Raw genomic sequence first — 17,900 nt, forward strand, 5'->3', positions numbered from 1 at the left:
TGCATTTCTTTGAAATGTCTATCATCAGATATCCACACTGTCTATAATAATGACGTAGTATTCCAGATTTAGATCAAACATAGTTCAAAAATAGGTATAAATCGAGTGAGGCGTGGTTTTTTGCTTATTTCACAACCATTTATGAGCCGATTTAAATAACCGAACCAGGGGGGTTACTGGCGTAACTCAATCCGAACCCGAAAATGAAAATGTTCGAAATTCAAAATAAAAGAAAATGTCAAAATGTATAAATGTTAGTTATATTAAACATTTAAATTAATTTTTATTAGAATATAGGAAAATGTTATGTAAAAAGAAAATAATTGTTTACGTTGAAATATTTAATTGTGAATAACAAATAAACATTTTGTTTTATATAAAAAAGACTTCGAATATGACTTTCGAAATAATAAAATTTTAATTGTCAGAAAAACAGAAATACTTTTCGATTTAATGTGATTTAAACAAGATTGGCTGTCGTTCCCCCTAAAATACATTTTCACCTCGACTATCACTACTTCTGTTACCGAAAAACGTTACCCTCATTCTATAAAGAATTTCGAATCGATAGCCAACGTTGAATTTAAATCTTCGAAAATAAAAGATTTATTTAACTACAATAAAAATCTGTCAATATATACCAGAAAACTGTTCGAAATTATTAAAAGATTTACAACAGTTAACAGCCAAAATATAAATAAATATAAAACTCAAGTTAAATCTTGTTTTCTAGAAAATAAGATACAGTAATAATTTTTTTTATTGAAAATTGATCATTTACTTAAAAAAAAATTAATATAAAATACTAGAAAATACTTGAAAATAAAAATTAAATAAAAAATTAGTTTAAAAAAATTATATATTAACACAAACAATAGAAAAGGCAGAAATTATTTGGTTACAGAAAATTAAAAAAAGGAAGGGAGACCTACATAAATGCAAATTGTTAAAGAAAAACAATTATATGTATATTGAAGTAAGGATATACAGTAGAGAAAAAAATAAAAAGAAACATGATTGTTTAATAGAAAAGTATAACAACGACTTAGGGGAATAAGAATAGATAGAGTAGGCTAATTATCTTTTCATTGGAAGATTTGGAAAGTTTTCTTTAGCATTTAGCTTTACATTTACTTTAATGACGATGTTTGTAGTTTTATATATGTATAAAAAAACTGGCATTAAAACGAATTAACCATATATAATGCCCGTTAGACTTGTCAGTTTTATTAAAGCTGTTACAAAAGAATTAAATTCTTTTTTCAAACAGTAATTTTCTGTAGTTTTTGTAATACTTTAATGCCCTGTTCTTGATACTCCTGCTTGGACATCCAAAATGCATCACGATCTTTAGTAACTTCAGCCAGAACAGCGCCACCAATAAACACCATATCCTTTCTTCTAGGTGGATCTTCAATGCGAATTTTGAATTTCTGTAAAAAAAGAAATTTGTAGATATATGTAAACAAAATTAAAATGATTCTTTCTAACTTACCGCTAATTTGTCTATGTCATTCTTCAAAACTCTTTCCAAATACAATTGTTTAATTTCACGTTCTAAACGTGAGGGTAGACCGGGATACATAGTTGAGCCACCAGACAGTACAATGTGTTTATACAATTCTGGTCTCATATCAATATCTGCCGCTTGTATAGTATTAAATACTAATTCAGCAATACCTTGACCTTCTACATTAATCAAATGCGGTTGGAAAAGGGCTTCGGGTGCTTCGAAACGTTCTCCGCCCACCTTTATCACACGACCATCTGGCAAGGTATACGATTCTACGAGTACCGTAGTCTCAAGTGCTAATCTTTGCTCCATTTCAATGTTGTAGCCAATGTAGCATAGTTTTTCCTTCATCATACGAACTGTTTCAAAATCAGCGGAATGATTAAAAGCATAACCACGTAATAAAAGTAACTGGAAGATAAGAAATAGAATAATAATTATAGATTAAGATGACATCAACTTTTTTTCTCTTTCCGGAATATTTTTCGAAAATATATTTGGTGTTCTTTAAACCGAATTCAAGTAAGGTTTTGGTTTTGTTGTTTTGAAACGAATTTACAAATTTTGGTGTTATGTAAATTGAATCCCCATTATTTACTCGTTTTACTATGGAGTAAACAAATCTGTTTGTCGTTTTGGAAAATCTCTCGTTTTCATTAAATAATTAAATTAAGAATCATTATATAAATACATTACCTTAATTAAATAACGTGTTATATCACGACCGGCAATATCTAAACGTCTTGTTAAATGTGGCAGTGCAAATTCTTCATAGACAGGACAAATATGCGTCACACCATCACCCGAATCGATAACAACACCCGAAATCAGACCTTGAGCATATAAAGTTAGAACCGCTTGAATGGCAATGTATGTTGAATCAAACCCATATTTTTCAAACATAACCTAAAATAAGAATGAAAATATCTAATTTCAAGAGCCTAAAACTTTTAATTTCAAAACATACCTCTATCATTTTCTCACGATTTTTCAGAGGGTTCATTGGTGGTTCCGTGAGCAATATTTTCGTATTTGTTGGATCAATATTCATTTTCTTCGGCCCGAACGTATAGTCCCACACATGACACATATCCTCCCAATTTCGTACAACACCATTTTCCATGGGATAGGATACCTCGAGTAGTGATCGTAATTGTGATGCTTCATCGCCAACCATTAAATCCTAGAAAACAGTGTTAGTTAAAATGTTAAATAAAAATGTTTTAGCTAGAGAGTTATAGGAAAGAAGATTTTATGAGTCAAATCAAAAATTGGTTTTAATAAAAAATTAAAGCAAACACACTAGAAAGAAAAATACAACAACATGTACTAAACGTATAATAAACGATTAGAAACGATGATTTAGCCTAGAGGAGTTAAAGGAAGAAAGCAGTGAAGGTAGATTTATTCAAATATCTATAAAAAAAAAACAATAATGTGGTAGGAAATCACTACATAAAGTGGCTTGAATTATTTACTACTTCCTAAGTTTAGATACAAGTTTTTATATTACTTGCAAAACTGGAAAAAATTGTGCTTTAATGCTTCTAATTTATACTAGCAACCAGGACTAGCCTCATTTACCCTGCGGTTAACAGTTCGAGAACTAATTTTCAATTTTAGATTATTGAAAACCAACCGGAGATTCATTTTAGGGAATTTTTTAAACTCGCTTGCTATTAAATTTCCTTGTCTTGGAGTAGTTTTACAATGTTGTCTCACGAAATTTGTTTATATTTTTAGATACCTACTTCTGATTTTTTAATTTAATATTTATAACAGATAGGTTTTAGCTTTAATCCAGCTTAAAATCGTTTATTATTTTGGTATTTAAATTTGAAATTTTTAATTCTGAATTAAGATTCTAGTGAATAAAGCTCATATTGAATTAATTCAAAGCTCTGACTATATAGCCATTTTTACCAACTAGTTAAATGAAATTATGAAAATTACCAAGTAACTAAATGAAATTATCAAAATAAAATAAATATTGAAATAAAGGTAAAATATTGTGTTTTTAACCTAATTTTTTAATTTTATTTTAATTCCTTTTTCTTGCAGAAGTTTCAAAGTTACCATTGTATCGACAATGCTAAGAACTATAACCACATTCTATAAATGCATTTTTACAAACTTTAATATAATTATCAAAAATGTTTCTATTGTTTCCAAAAACGTTTCTCTATATTTCAATAAACAAAAATAATTTTTAAAATTTTGTCAAAACTAAACATTTAATAAATATAAATTGCTCGCTAAAAATACATTTAATGTGAGTTAAAAAGAAATTATTCTCGTCTTAAATAAAATTCTCAACAACGAAATAAATCCACAAATAAAATAAAGTAAATAAAGCATGCTTTTAAAGGAAATCCAAATAAAAATATGTTAGTAAAATAATAATAAAAAAACAACAAACATTCATTCACAAATTGTATTCAAAGTTTAAACAATAATTTAGAAAAATTAACATAAAACGCAATGCTTTCATTAAAGGCATTCTAAAAATTTGTATGTTAATGTAACGCATCTTTCAGTAAGAAAAAAATAGGGGAACAAAAGAAATTAACTTAAAGAACGTCTAGAATAGCTAACAAAAATCGATGTTTAGTAAAACTGACAACTAGTTTTTATTTAATTTTATGCTGGGCAAAAGAATAACGCAACAATTTTGTACTTAATGAAAATAAATTAGGAATCTATAGACTTACATCAACGTGTAAATCCTGTAAAATATTCAAAAAAGATATTTTTTCCAAAAAAATATGTTTTTTTATTACATATAAATAAAGAAGAACAAAAAAAAAGAGATTTTTTTTAAATTTATAATAATCAAAATCAACTAAACTAATTTAAATTGATTGTATTGGAAATCATGTATGGATTAACTTACCTTAACTTCGATATCGCCAATTTTATTAACAGCACGAATGATTGGCCTGCCAACCATGGAGGGGAATATGTGGGCGGGAAAATTGCTACCGGCATAGCCACATTTAACGAACTGTAATAGAATATATCAAAATTTAACTCACTGTTATTTTTTTAAATTGTAAAAATCTAAAAAATATAAACTAATATTCTCGGTTTAGTACGAATATTTTTTTAGATTTTTTTATTACCCTCATAAATTTTACATAAGCCTATTAAAAATTCGTATTTGTAAATCAATATTAGAATTATTTTAATTAAAATTACAAAATATGATTTGTTTTTGTTATATTTTTTACTCTTATAATTAATAATACCTATTTTCATTAGATAAACCATTTATTTCGGAATTGATATGTGCTATATTGTCAATGTATTTGTCACCGATAAAGTCTTTATAAATATTAACAAATATTCCAAATACTAAACAGTGCAGATAACAAAACAACACATATACAATGCAACGCGCTTCATCTACAAGGTACACCACATATGAATGAGTAATCAAAGCACTGGCCTCAACAATTGTTTCAACTTTGAAAGGGAGCGTCTTTAAACTAAAAACTTTATTATTTAAATATGATTTTTGTGCTTTACACTTGAACACTCTATGTAATAATCGTTGAAAAGGCTACATAAAATGACCAGCCAACGAACTAGAAGTTAAAAGAGAAACGACCCACAATCCAAAATGTATGTCACTAGTATTAATTTTCGCTGTCTTTTGTAATCTATATTTCTGCTTGCAGACATCCGCATTAGAAGGCAAATGTATTGCTTAAAGGTATAGTGACACCAGGTTAATTTCATTCTACTTACACCGGTACCATTATCGCAAACTATAACATTGCGTCCTTTGCTATCCATGGTTTTTTCACTTTGTTTTTTTTTTCTTTCTTTCTGCGGCTGCTGTAGGTGCTTTGACTTTTGCAAACAACTTTTAAGGTGTGTTCCCTTTTTGCACCTTTTATATGTATATAATTTGAACTTGTACACGTTTTACAAACAACTTATTAAGTATTAATTTATTTATAATAGTTTATTTTAGAAAACAGTGGAATATTTATAGATTTTTTGCACAATAATAAAACTATTTTTTTTTAATTTTTCTCCACTGCTGGATGACGAATAATGTCAAACCTTTGCGGGTGACAGTCAGTGATGGTAATTTAGAGATTTTTTCCTAAAATATTGCGATTTTATAACAGTGCTGTCATACAACGTACAAAGACGCTCTGTTTCACAAACAGCAATACATATTTTCAAACTAACACAGAGTTGTTATAAGCGTTAGTGTTGCATTTACATTATTTACATGAAGTGTAAATAAGTAAAACAAATTTACAAAAAAAATTACAACGAATGTAAAAAAGGTAACAAATTCAGATAACCAAATTTTTAGCAGAGCACTATATTTCACATATTTTTGTAACCATAATTAAGTACACCATTAAAATTTTACAAATACTAGCATTCGAAAATAATAGAAGACAATTTGTTTGTTCTTTTAGTTTATTCAGATTTTTTGGCAAAATGTTAATGTTTCAGATTTTTTTTTTATTAATTCTTCATTTATATAACCGGCTTTATATAGTTAGATTTATATTTGATCAAAATATTCGTTACTCCCACAAATTAATACACATACATAGGAAACTCTCCTGGGCAAGACCTAACTCAATTGTAAAATAACCTAAGTGCTGAGAATGTATTAGTAAAAAAAAACTATGTGAAAACAACAACAAAACTTATATGTATTATTTTTTTTTTTTAGTTTTCCAGTTTCCCCTCTATGTGGATTCTCTATGACTGCTCCTCTAAATACTATTTAAAGTTTTCGGAATAATAACTCCCAACAATGCATAAACAAAATTAGAATAAATAGCGGCTTTAATTTGTTTATTTACATAATTCCGAATTTGTCAGCTGAAATAAATTACAATAGCTTCGTACTTCTACAGACGAAATTTGGATGCACACAAAACTGCAATTTAACTATAGCAAATAATTTAAAAGAATTTAGGCATGAACAAACAAATTAAAAAGTATCAAAATTAATTTAAAAGAATTTAGGCATGATATTTAAACAATTTTTTTTATTTAATTGAAAAACAGCTTATGTTTTTTGATTTTTTAACTTTAATAGCATCAATAAAAATATTTATTTGCTCTTGCTTTGTTTATGAGTAGACACCCTGACATAAATATAATTTCTATGCGAAGCTGATTTCAAATTCAATTCGCAAACAAATTAGCGAACAACATTTTATCACTAAATAATAATCAATAATTGTATCAAATTTATGTACATTCCAATATGAATGTACTGAAAAAGTCATCTGGTGCCCTTAACTTATTTATCGGAAAAGATTTCAGTTGTTCCAGAATAAATTCTCTCCTTACAATTTCCTATATTCCTAAAGCAACTTGCTTGCTTATAGCTTTTAAACATTGATGACATGTAAAATATTTTATAACCAAATTTACATGTCACCAATCTGTTTTCAGTGACAACCCTGATTTTCGTCGCAGTGCTGCAAAACGATTGACAAACTTAACGAAACTTTCTACTTGACATTTTTTGAAGGAAGAAATATTTTTTATAGAGCAATACCACAATGCAACACTGAAACGAACATTACACGAAAAATAAAATTTTTGTCGATTTATTGCAAAAAAAATTGTATACTTTTTCCTGAAAATTTAATAAAAATATTTAAGTTAAAAAAGTGTTACAAAGGAATTGTTAATGGAAATGTGGTGAATAACGACACGATTAGGGAACTAAATTTAACAAACATAAACGTTGATTAGAAAAAAGTGAAAATTTTTTTCGCAAACTTGAAAAAAAGTCTGCAAAGAGAGTGAAAAGAAGAACAAGTAAAAAAGATTTGCAGAGAATACCATTTTTTCTTATTGGATTTTAATAAAAAAAATTAAGCCCAGAACAAGTTATTAAGTTTGTAAAATTTTTAAAGCTAAAAAAATTTTCTACTTGGAAAAAATTTAAAGGATTTCTTAAAAGTATTTGAGATAAAATAATAAATATTTATTAAACATTGAATACACATAGCTATTGTTAAAAAAAGCAAAAAAAAAAAAAGAAAGAAAACGAAAGGTGTGGAGGGGAGAGTGATAGAAAAAAGCGAAGAAGAATAAAATTGAAAAGGAAAGAAAGGTGGAGTTAAAAGGAGAATTGAACGAAAAGAAAAAATAAGGAGGTGTAGTTAAAGTTGTTGAATTTTTGTGCTTGTTGTGAAAGGGTTTAAATAGAAAGGAACAAAAAATCCTCAAACATGTCTTCGAATAGTCAAGCAACAGCCGCTACCGGCAACCAACAATCATCTGCTGCCTCTGGTACAACATCAGGTACAGCTTCTGGTTCCGCCGAACAACAGCCATCGTCGGCTGGCAGCCAATCTAATCAGGACAGCCCTACTCGCAGTAGCCTAAGACCTGCTATAAATACTACGGATCGTGTTGTAGACAGTGTGCCATTTCCTCCTAGCCATAAGCTTACCATGTCTGAAGTATTCCCAGATCCCCGATCGGGAAAACCGAACCATGAATTACTCAAACAACACTTTATTCTTGAAGGTCGCATAGAAGAACCACCCGCCCTGCGCATTATCCAAGAGGGCGCCGCCTTATTGCGCCAGGAAAAGACCATGATTGATATAGAAGCGCCCGTTACAGTGTGTGGCGATATTCATGGCCAGTTCTATGATCTAATGAAACTATTCGAAGTCGGTGGCTCACCAGCCACTACTAAATACCTCTTTTTGGGTGACTACGTCGATCGAGGATATTTCAGTATTGAGTGCGTACTTTATTTATGGTCTCTAAAGATTACTTATCCCAACACTCTATTCTTATTGCGTGGCAATCACGAGTGTCGTCATTTAACCGAATACTTTACATTTAAACAAGAGTGCAAGATTAAGTACTCGGAACGTGTTTACGATGCTTGTATGGAGGCCTTTGACTGTTTGCCATTGGCGGCCCTAATGAACCAACAGTTCCTGTGTGTTCATGGAGGCCTTTCGCCAGAAATACACGAATTGGATGATATTAGACGACTGGATCGTTTTAAAGAACCTCCAGCTTTTGGACCTATGTGCGATTTGCTGTGGTCAGATCCGCTGGAAGACTTTGGAAATGAAAAGAATTCAGATTTTTATACGCACAACTCAGTACGTGGTTGTTCGTATTTCTACAGCTATGCGGCCTGTTGTGACTTCCTGCAGAATAACAATCTACTTTCGATAATACGTGCCCATGAGGCTCAAGATGCTGGCTATCGTATGTATCGTAAGAGTCAAACCACCGGTTTCCCCTCGCTTATAACCATATTCTCGGCACCAAATTATCTTGATGTATACAATAATAAAGCGGCCGTTCTCAAATATGAAAACAACGTCATGAACATACGTCAGTTTAACTGTTCGCCCCACCCCTATTGGCTTCCCAATTTCATGGATGTATTCACTTGGTCCTTGCCTTTTGTGGGCGAAAAGGTTACCGAAATGCTCGTGAACGTTCTCAACATCTGCTCTGATGACGAACTAATGACCGAAGAAAGCGAAGAACCTCTATCCGACGATGAGGCAGCACTGCGAAAAGAAGTTATACGCAACAAAATACGAGCAATTGGAAAAATGGCTCGTGTCTTCTCGGTGTTGCGAGAAGAATCCGAGTCCGTATTACAACTTAAGGGTCTTACTCCAACCGGTGCCCTGCCTTTGGGTGCTCTATCGGGTGGCAAGCAGTCATTGAAAAATGCCATGCAAGGTTTTTCTCCCAATCACAAAATCACCTCATTTGCCGAAGCTAAGGGTCTCGACGCTGTCAACGAACGTATGCCACCCAGACGTGATCAACCACCAACGCCTACCAGCGATGAACATCATCAAAATCCAGCAACTGGACGTGACGGCAATGGCAGCACAGCATCAGGTAGTACTAACAATGTCACTCATAGTGGGTAAATTAATAGGCCATTAAGCAATATACTACATACATACTAAATGTAAACACAAAACTAAGAAATTAAAAACAAACAAACAAAAAAAAACATAAAACAAAAACAGCATCATCGTAACACTGGCAGGTGAAGAAACTTTTGATGAAACAAGAAAACAAAATATATATTAATAACATTTATTCATACAAGTTTAAAAACATTCATTCATTTATACTCCTCCTACAAAGAAACAAAGAACACATAACTTGTACTCTATTCTCCTACATTTATATACAATTTTCTATTTTTTGTTTATATATTATGAAAAAAACCCACTTTACATATTTTTTAGGCAAGGTTACTCCAGAATTCTAATAGAAAAAACATATTTTGCATACAAATTCTTTTCACAGTGTAACCGCCCTGAATTGTGATTTATTCCGTTAAAAACTTAAGAATTTTGTATTTAATTAATTAAATTTGGTCACCAAAATTAAAACTAAGTAATTATTTTAAAAATAGTCAACTTTTAGGAGTAACTTATTAGAGATTTATAATGCAATATTGGCTCTCAAGTAGAATCGATATGATTTTATATTGAAAAGTATTTTGTTAATAATGTTTTAAATTTTTTTTTTAAATTTTGTTTAGAACTATAATTTAAATTGAAGGTTTTTGAACTCTTTCGATAAAATTGAAAAGTAATTCAATAATTTCTTAACTTTTCCAAATGATTTTTTTCTAAGAACTATTTTTTAGTCTGTCTTGATAAGTTTAAAAATTTAAAATTATGTTTAATATTTTACTTAACATTTTGTTTTAAATGATTGCTATTATTGTCCTAATTTACCTTCTGATTCCATAAAGTTGACTATTTATATGATTTATAAATAGTATTTACAAAATACTTTATATTATTGGCATTCCAAAACAAAAAGTATTCTAACAAAAGGAATAATTTAATTTTTGTTTCTTTTTTACAGTGTGAATCCTTTAAAGTTACGGCTGATAGTTTTAAAAAATAAAAAAAACTTTTAGAATCGTATAATCGCAACCTTTAAAAGAAATAAGAAATATACCAAATTATTATTTCTATATACGCACAAGTCAATATTATTTGTATAACATTCAAGACAATTAAGATCAATATTAAGAATTTTTGAAAAAATGGATCATTAATTTTCAAAGTTTTATAAAACAAATATGGAGATTTTCAAAATTTCGGGGATAATGTTTTAAAATCTTTGATCAATGTGAAGAGAAATATAATTGTTAATGAGCTGATACAATGTAACAAACTTTAATATTAATTTAATGGAATAATCTGCGTTGTTAGTCAAGATTGAAAAATTAATATTTACAAAATAAATTTAAAAAAAGAATTTGTTGAATTAAATTTGAGTTTTTTCTCTAGAATTGAGAGAAACATACAGAAAATGTGAATGCGGTGATAAAATCTCATGGCGTGACTCAATATAATTAGATATTTTCTATTCTTAGATAATTGTTGGAAATTTTAATCTTTTGTGTTAAGTTATGATAAATAACTTTTAGAATAAAACGTTTTCAGTGAGAAATTGTTTGTTTGATGAAAAGCTTTTTGGAAAGAAAATAATAAAGAGCATTTTTGTCAAAATGTATCTCTTAAATATTGTAATGATTTGTCATATTTTCAATAGCATTTGTGTATGATTATAATCTTGTTTCTAATTTGAAATGCTATTACTCTATATTTGTATACCCTTCTGGATCGTTAAACATAGCGGAGTCGTCGATATAGCCATGTCCGTCTGTCAGTTGAAATCAACTTTCCGATGCCCCGAATAACATACAAACATGAATTATACATCTATATATCGTGTACATTCCTGGTTCGGTTGATATTTAATATCAAGACAACCTCGATTTGTTACCTATTTTCAACAAAAATTTTTTCCACCAAAAAATGTTCTTTTTTTTCAATATACTTTAATGAAGGTGTTATGTAAATCACGAGTACGTCGATTTGTTACCTACGAATTTATCATCATATTAAAAAAAAAATTCAACATTTTTGATCACCAATTTTTAAAAAAAAAAAAAATTTCTCTATATTTTAAATTTACAACAGAATTATCAACATGGTTAAATTAAAATGTTTAAATCCATATTATATTTGTTTGGTATTTGCTTATATATACATATGTAATCTTTTGGTATTTCATATTAAGTTTTGCTGTATTTATTGATCCAAAATTTCATAATTCTACTAATTCCCGTTCAGCAAATATTTCATCATTTTGATTTGAAATCAACGTCAAGATACATTTTTGGCAAAGTTATCTAACAGGTTTTATAAACCGTAGGTATTTATTTGTTAAAATTACGGCATAACTCTGGTCTTATAAAAAATTAATTTCAAAGTGAAGTGATTCACACTGTTTAACTTTTTCCATTATTGATTTTGTTTAACAAAACTTATACTGCATTATAAAAAATATAAAATTTTATAAAAAAAAACACATAAACACAGGGGATATCTAACGGACATACAAAATTAAATAATTTATAAAACTAAACATCTATATAATAATTTTTGTTTAAAACTACTATTCTGTTTTCCTACAACCTAAAACAATTAATTTTTCGTTCTAAACGAATCTATCATGCATTTGCTTTACTCTCAAATTGTTTAACAATTCTTTATAAAATATTATTATGTATAATGGTTATTAATTATTATTATTATTATTATGATTGAATTATGTGTATGAAAATTTAATATTATTATGGATTTATTATTAAATTTAAAATATAAAATATATAAAAACAAAAAAAAAATAATAATTAATGTATGTATATGTCGTCTGAACATCTATTTGTATCCACATAGTAAATAAATGAATGGATATTGATGGATATATTAGTTACATATATACTGCATATAATAAAGTGTAATTTGGTAGTTTATTGTGTTCCTTATTAACTTACAGTAAAAATATGAAAATCTAAAAAAAAAAACTTAATTATTAAAAAAGTAAACTATTAATTTCTACTATTGTATAGTGTATATATTTATTTAAGTTATTATTATATTGTATAATGTTATATTTTTTAAATTTTTTTATTTTAATTTTTTATAACAAAAAGTGAATGAAAACTAAAAATAAATTGAGCATTTATTAAAATAAAAAAACAAACAAATTAAATAAATTATTTTCATAAAAAAATATTAAAAATTTAAAATTTATATTTTTATTATTTGTTTATTTTTTATTTTTGAAATGATATCAAAAAAATAAATAATTTACTCATTTAAAAAGAACCCAACAATTGGAGGGAGAAACATATTTTGTTCAAATCGCTCTAGTTTATTATTTTTATTATTAAACTCAAGTTCAAATATTATATAATAAATATGGCATATATAATAAAAAGAATTCTTCTACTAAGGCATTTTTAATATATTTGTTATTACATATGCTTTTTTTTAATTCAAAGCAACTTTGTTTTTAAACTATACAATGTGGGAAATTTATTTAAGAGACTTATTGATATTGTTAACATATTAAAAAAAAATATTTGTAAAACAAGTAGATTCTTCGAAAGTTTTTACTATTATTTCAAAATTATCATATTTTAGATCCAACTAGATTTAAATTAAACTAATTATATTTATATTTCAAGAATTATTTTGTAAAATATAATTGAAAACTTCAAAACATTGTTGGATATATTTTAAAAAAAATTTGTTTAGTAATTTTTGTTTTATTAAAATAAATTATAAAGTTTCTTAATTGAATTTCTCTACTAAATTTTTTAAACCTCAATATTTTCAATAAAAATTTAAAAAATTAAATTTATCTTACTGTTTTGCGAAATTTTGCTTATTTCAATTTAAATTTTTTAACTAAAATTTTACAGTTTTTTTTAAACACACTCTTAAATACGCTCACTAACACTTACATAAACACACGTGTTAACACACCAATGAAGAAATCAAAAAAAATATATATATATAGGTACATACATATATAAACTTTACATTGCATATTTAAAACACTTTTCAAATAAATTAATAAAGTCTTAAGTATTTAAGAAACAAAACAACAAAAAAACAGAAGATAACTTTTTAAAGCAATTTTTCCAAAATAAATATTAAAAAACAAATAAAATAAATACGAGTAAATTATATATTAACGATTTTACTTGAACAACATAAATTCTATATAATAACCACAAATTGAGAAATGAAATTGAAATAATAATAAAAATACATACATATATAAAACAAAAATTATGTTATCATTGCACGCTGTTTAGATATGACGTCTCAAATCAACAAAAACAAAATTTTAAAACAACATAATGCCTTAAACAAAAATATCTATTTTTCATTGAATTTAGGTTTTCTTTCCAATTTTGTTATAAAAAAATACATCTATTTAATAAACATAGATTTTTGGCCAGGTTTTCAAAACAATTTTAAACAAATGTTGTCCATTGTGTCATATCAGTTTTTTTGTTATTTTTTGTAGAGTGAGCGAATCTCAAATAACCGGACTATTTATATTTAATTTCTAAATACATAATGTCAAAATTAATAAACAATTTAAATTAATAATTAATCAATTTTGTGGGAATTTAACAACATTTGCTAATAATTAGAATACAAATTTATACACGTATATCCCATAAAGTATATCAGGTATGGGATGCAAATTAATCGATTTCACAACAATCTATTTGAGTTGTGATAAATTTCGATCGATTTCAAGACTTGTTTTTGAGCGCCTAGATGACAAATAGTAAAGGAATGTAGGCAAGAAATTTGATTTAAATTAATTCAAATGTATTATAACATTGTAATCAATAACGTTCGATTTCGAAACTGATTTAATCACATACCTGTATATAATCTGGTTCGTTCTAGATAGCGGTGGCGATATATTCATGTCCGTCCGTCTGTCTGTTAAAAGTCAAGCCCCGAAATAACTCTTATACATTGATAATATGCTATTTAAATTCTGCAAAAATTGGATCATTACTTATACAAGATCTTTAAAAAATAAAGAGAAACTTTTTCGAGCTGAGTAACCATCTATGACTATTATATTCATTGGTTTATGACATTCGTATATATTAAATAATGACAATTTTTGATTACCAACAATCCCAATTTAAATGACTTTAAATTAATTATAAATATGTACTACTTAACTGAAATTTGCTTACTCAAAACAAAAAAATACTTTCTTTTTTATAAATAAGGCCAGCAATTCCTATAGCACCGTCAAAATTATCATTTTCTATTCTTTAAATTGTATTCTATAATTTTTCAATGATTTAAAGTGTCATATTATAGAAAATTAAACAATGTTTTTTTTTATTTAATTAATTATAATTAATATTAACACTAGAAACTAGTCAATATTTTGTATAAGTTTAAATCATTTTATAAGTCTTACATACAAATCTAAATGAAGAATAAATAAAAAAGAAATATGTATTGAAATCATAATAATAATAAAAACAAAAAGAAAACACGCTCTAGTTTTTAATGCACGTACTTATAAAATATATACATATATTAAAAATAAAATATAATTAAAACGTAGTTGAAATTCAAAAACAAAACTCGAAAATTCATTAAATTATTAAAAACATACAAACAAACTAACAAACAATTTTTTTTCCAATCAAATTTAGTATGATAAGAACAAAAATTTAAACATAATGGATTACAAACCGAAAAACAAATATATATAATTAAATAAAATACTTTTTAGCAAAAAAAAAAAAAGTTTCACAAATAAATGCTTTAAATCAAATTGAAAATTATAAAATAATAAACATAAACATTTATAAAAAAAGCTAATAAAATGTTCGTTTAAACCAAGGAAAATGTTTGAGCAGTAAAACTAAAACCATGTTCTTGTTTTTTTTTATTTTTTTAATATTGAACATTTTAAAATAATACATGGATATTTGTAAAATCTTAAGCAAAATCTTTAAAAGTAATTATTTATTTGTTATGTAAAAAAATTCTGAAAATACCATATTCAATTTTTTGCCTCACACCTTTAAAACAAAAACAAAAGAAAAACATAATGATATTTATTAAAACTACTTCACATTTAAAATAAATATATATTTAATGTACTTACAATTGAATTACAAAAACAAAAAATAAAATAACAAAGTAACTTACAACAAATTTAGCCTTTTCAAGCAATTCTAAAAACAAAACAAGATTTAAATTAATATTAAATATAAGTAAAACAAATTATTAACAAAGAAATAAAACAAAACAAAAAAACCTAATTAGGCTCATTGTAAGAACACAAAAATGGAAAACGTTTTAAAAATATTTAATAAAAAAAACAACAAAACAAATAAAACATTCATGTTTAGAAATATATTGATTTAACGTCAAATGAATTGTTCACAAAACTAATAATTTTTGAAATTTTAATCTCAAGAATATAAAAGTTTGTGGGAGCAATTAAACGCAAGTAAAATGTTTTTCGTTTTTGGAAATTGTATTCATTCTAAGGGCCCCCGTGGCCTAAAAATCTTAAAATTTAGCTAGAATTTCATAAAAATCCTAATATTTCTAAATCTTTTATAATATATGTATCTAATATCAAAATTATTATCATTCCTATAATTTTTAATTGTGAAGCTTGATAAGAAATAAAAATAATAATGTAAAAAGTAAATAAACGAAACAATTTTTGGTTTGAAAATGTGTTTTCAAAAATTTTTTCAATAAACAATAATTTTGAAGACCACCAATGCAACCTTTGTCTTTGATTTGTCAATTTGATGATCAAGAATTGAATTGTTATAAACGTTTATAACTGGCTAAACACATATTCCGTTCGTAATAGTTTTGATTAAATTATATAAAAATTGCCTTTGTTCTGTTACTTTCACGATTTTAAAACGAGTCCACATTTGTTGGTCTTCTATACTCATGATTTACTCGTTTAGCAGAACACCAAATTATTGTTTATTCGTTTTTGAAAAGGACTCTATTTACAGAAATGGAACAAATGTGTAAACATTTCCGACGGAAAATAACAACGTCATATATTTTACAACAAGGCATAATGTGGAACGAACTATAAACAAATTTATCGAATTGTAAAATAAGAAATGAACAAAATTGATTAATTAATTTAATATTTTATCAAAACTTAACAAAAAATAATAATATTTGCCGGAAATTGTTTTCAGCATGGCAGTAGCTGTTGTTATTCCTGGTACAAACACCACCCCATTATTATGTAAATGTATAAAAATGCTTTCTAAAATCATCAATATTTGAATAAGTAAGTACCTTAACCATGAATCCAAAATAATACATAATTGCACATCATGTATCTATTATCTGGTTTTGGTATTTTTTAATAAAATATTCACCCGGTATTAAAAATCATAATATTCTAAAATTTTCTAACGTTTTAAATATTTATTAAAGTTAAAGTAAATAAAATTTATTCTAAATATTTTTAAAATATAAACAAATTCATTCAATCTTCTTATTTGAAAAGTAAAACACTTATGCTTCTTATTAAAGTGTTTATACAGAAAAAATTCAAACAATCTTTTCAGAATCTACAAAAAAAACTCTACGTTATACTTTAATAAATTACATTAAGTGCGAGTATAATATAAAAACAAACAAATTAGAATACTCTTATAAATGATTACAAACAATAAGCAAAAAAAATAGGAGTATGACAACCTTCACAAAATAATAAAACATGTTAGCAATTTATTAAAAAAAAAAACAAAATAAATATAAAGACAAAAATTAACATAAACATACTATAACTTAAACAAAATGAACCTAACTAAGCTACATTTCTACTTAAAGAAAATTTAAAAAGAAATTAAAAACACAAAAATATACTATACTAAATAAAAAATCTAAAATTGCTATTGTGGAACACATTTTTTTACTTATACATTTATATTTTTTAAACAAAACTTAATATTATTCAATTTTATGAATTTAATTATACATAAATATTTAAAACATAAATAAAAATATATTTAAAAAACAAACCCAAAACTTATTAATGGTGAATTAACCAATAAACAAAATACAAAAAAAAACATAAATAATAATAATAAAAATTAAAAAATGTTTATGGAGAATTCATTTCAAAAGCCAAGTGAATAAGAGATAATGACAAAAACAACAAAAAAACATATAAAATTAAAAATTCAATAAAAAATTTAAAATACAAAACACCAAATTCTTTGTTTCTTTATTGAGTTTTTATTATAAATGGCAAGTTTGTTAGAATTTATCCGAAAATAAAAATGTTCATAAACAAATGATTTTTTCTAACACAATATTAACAAAAAAATTCCTAAATTTGTATAATATAATGTATTTTTAGGTAATCTGTTATCGTGAGCTAATTGGACTGAAAACCGAAAATATATATTTTCTACTTACCATTTATTGTTTTTTTATTTATATCATGACTCCACTCA

The 17,900-nt window shown here is 26.1% G+C and overlaps 2 protein-coding genes across 3 annotated transcripts; one reads left to right on the forward strand and one right to left on the reverse strand.

Moving 5' to 3' along the window:
• Nucleotides 1-720: 720 nt before the first annotated feature.
• Nucleotides 721-5,610, reverse strand: Arp2 (Actin-related protein 2). Of its 2 annotated transcripts, XM_065508299.1 has the most exons (7): nt 5,264-5,610; nt 4,407-4,517; nt 4,225-4,239; nt 2,481-2,696; nt 2,210-2,419; nt 1,496-1,924; nt 721-1,433 (listed from the first exon to the last, which is right to left on the reverse strand). In XM_065508299.1, exons 1-7 carry the CDS (start codon nt 5,309-5,311, stop codon nt 1,263-1,265), a joined length of 1,200 nt encoding a protein of 399 aa, XP_065364371.1. In that variant the 5' UTR covers nt 5,312-5,610; the 3' UTR covers nt 721-1,262. The 2 variants fall into 2 exon arrangements, with proteins under 2 accessions (XP_065364371.1, XP_065364372.1); XM_065508300.1 differs by lacking the exon at nt 4,225-4,239 and having other exon boundaries at nt 5,264-5,608.
• A 1,425-nt stretch (nt 5,611-7,035) lies between these two features.
• Nucleotides 7,036-9,531, forward strand: LOC135959138 (serine/threonine-protein phosphatase 2B catalytic subunit 2-like). Its single transcript, XM_065510183.1, has one exon. The coding sequence runs from the start codon at nt 7,741-7,743 to the stop codon at nt 9,430-9,432; it is 1,692 nt and encodes a 563-aa protein (XP_065366255.1). The 5' UTR covers nt 7,036-7,740; the 3' UTR covers nt 9,433-9,531.
• Nucleotides 9,532-17,900: the final 8,369 nt, after the last annotated feature.

Source organism: Calliphora vicina, chromosome 4 (assembly GCF_958450345.1).
Source record: "Calliphora vicina chromosome 4, idCalVici1.1, whole genome shotgun sequence".
NCBI lineage: Eukaryota > Metazoa > Arthropoda > Insecta > Diptera > Calliphoridae > Calliphora > Calliphora vicina.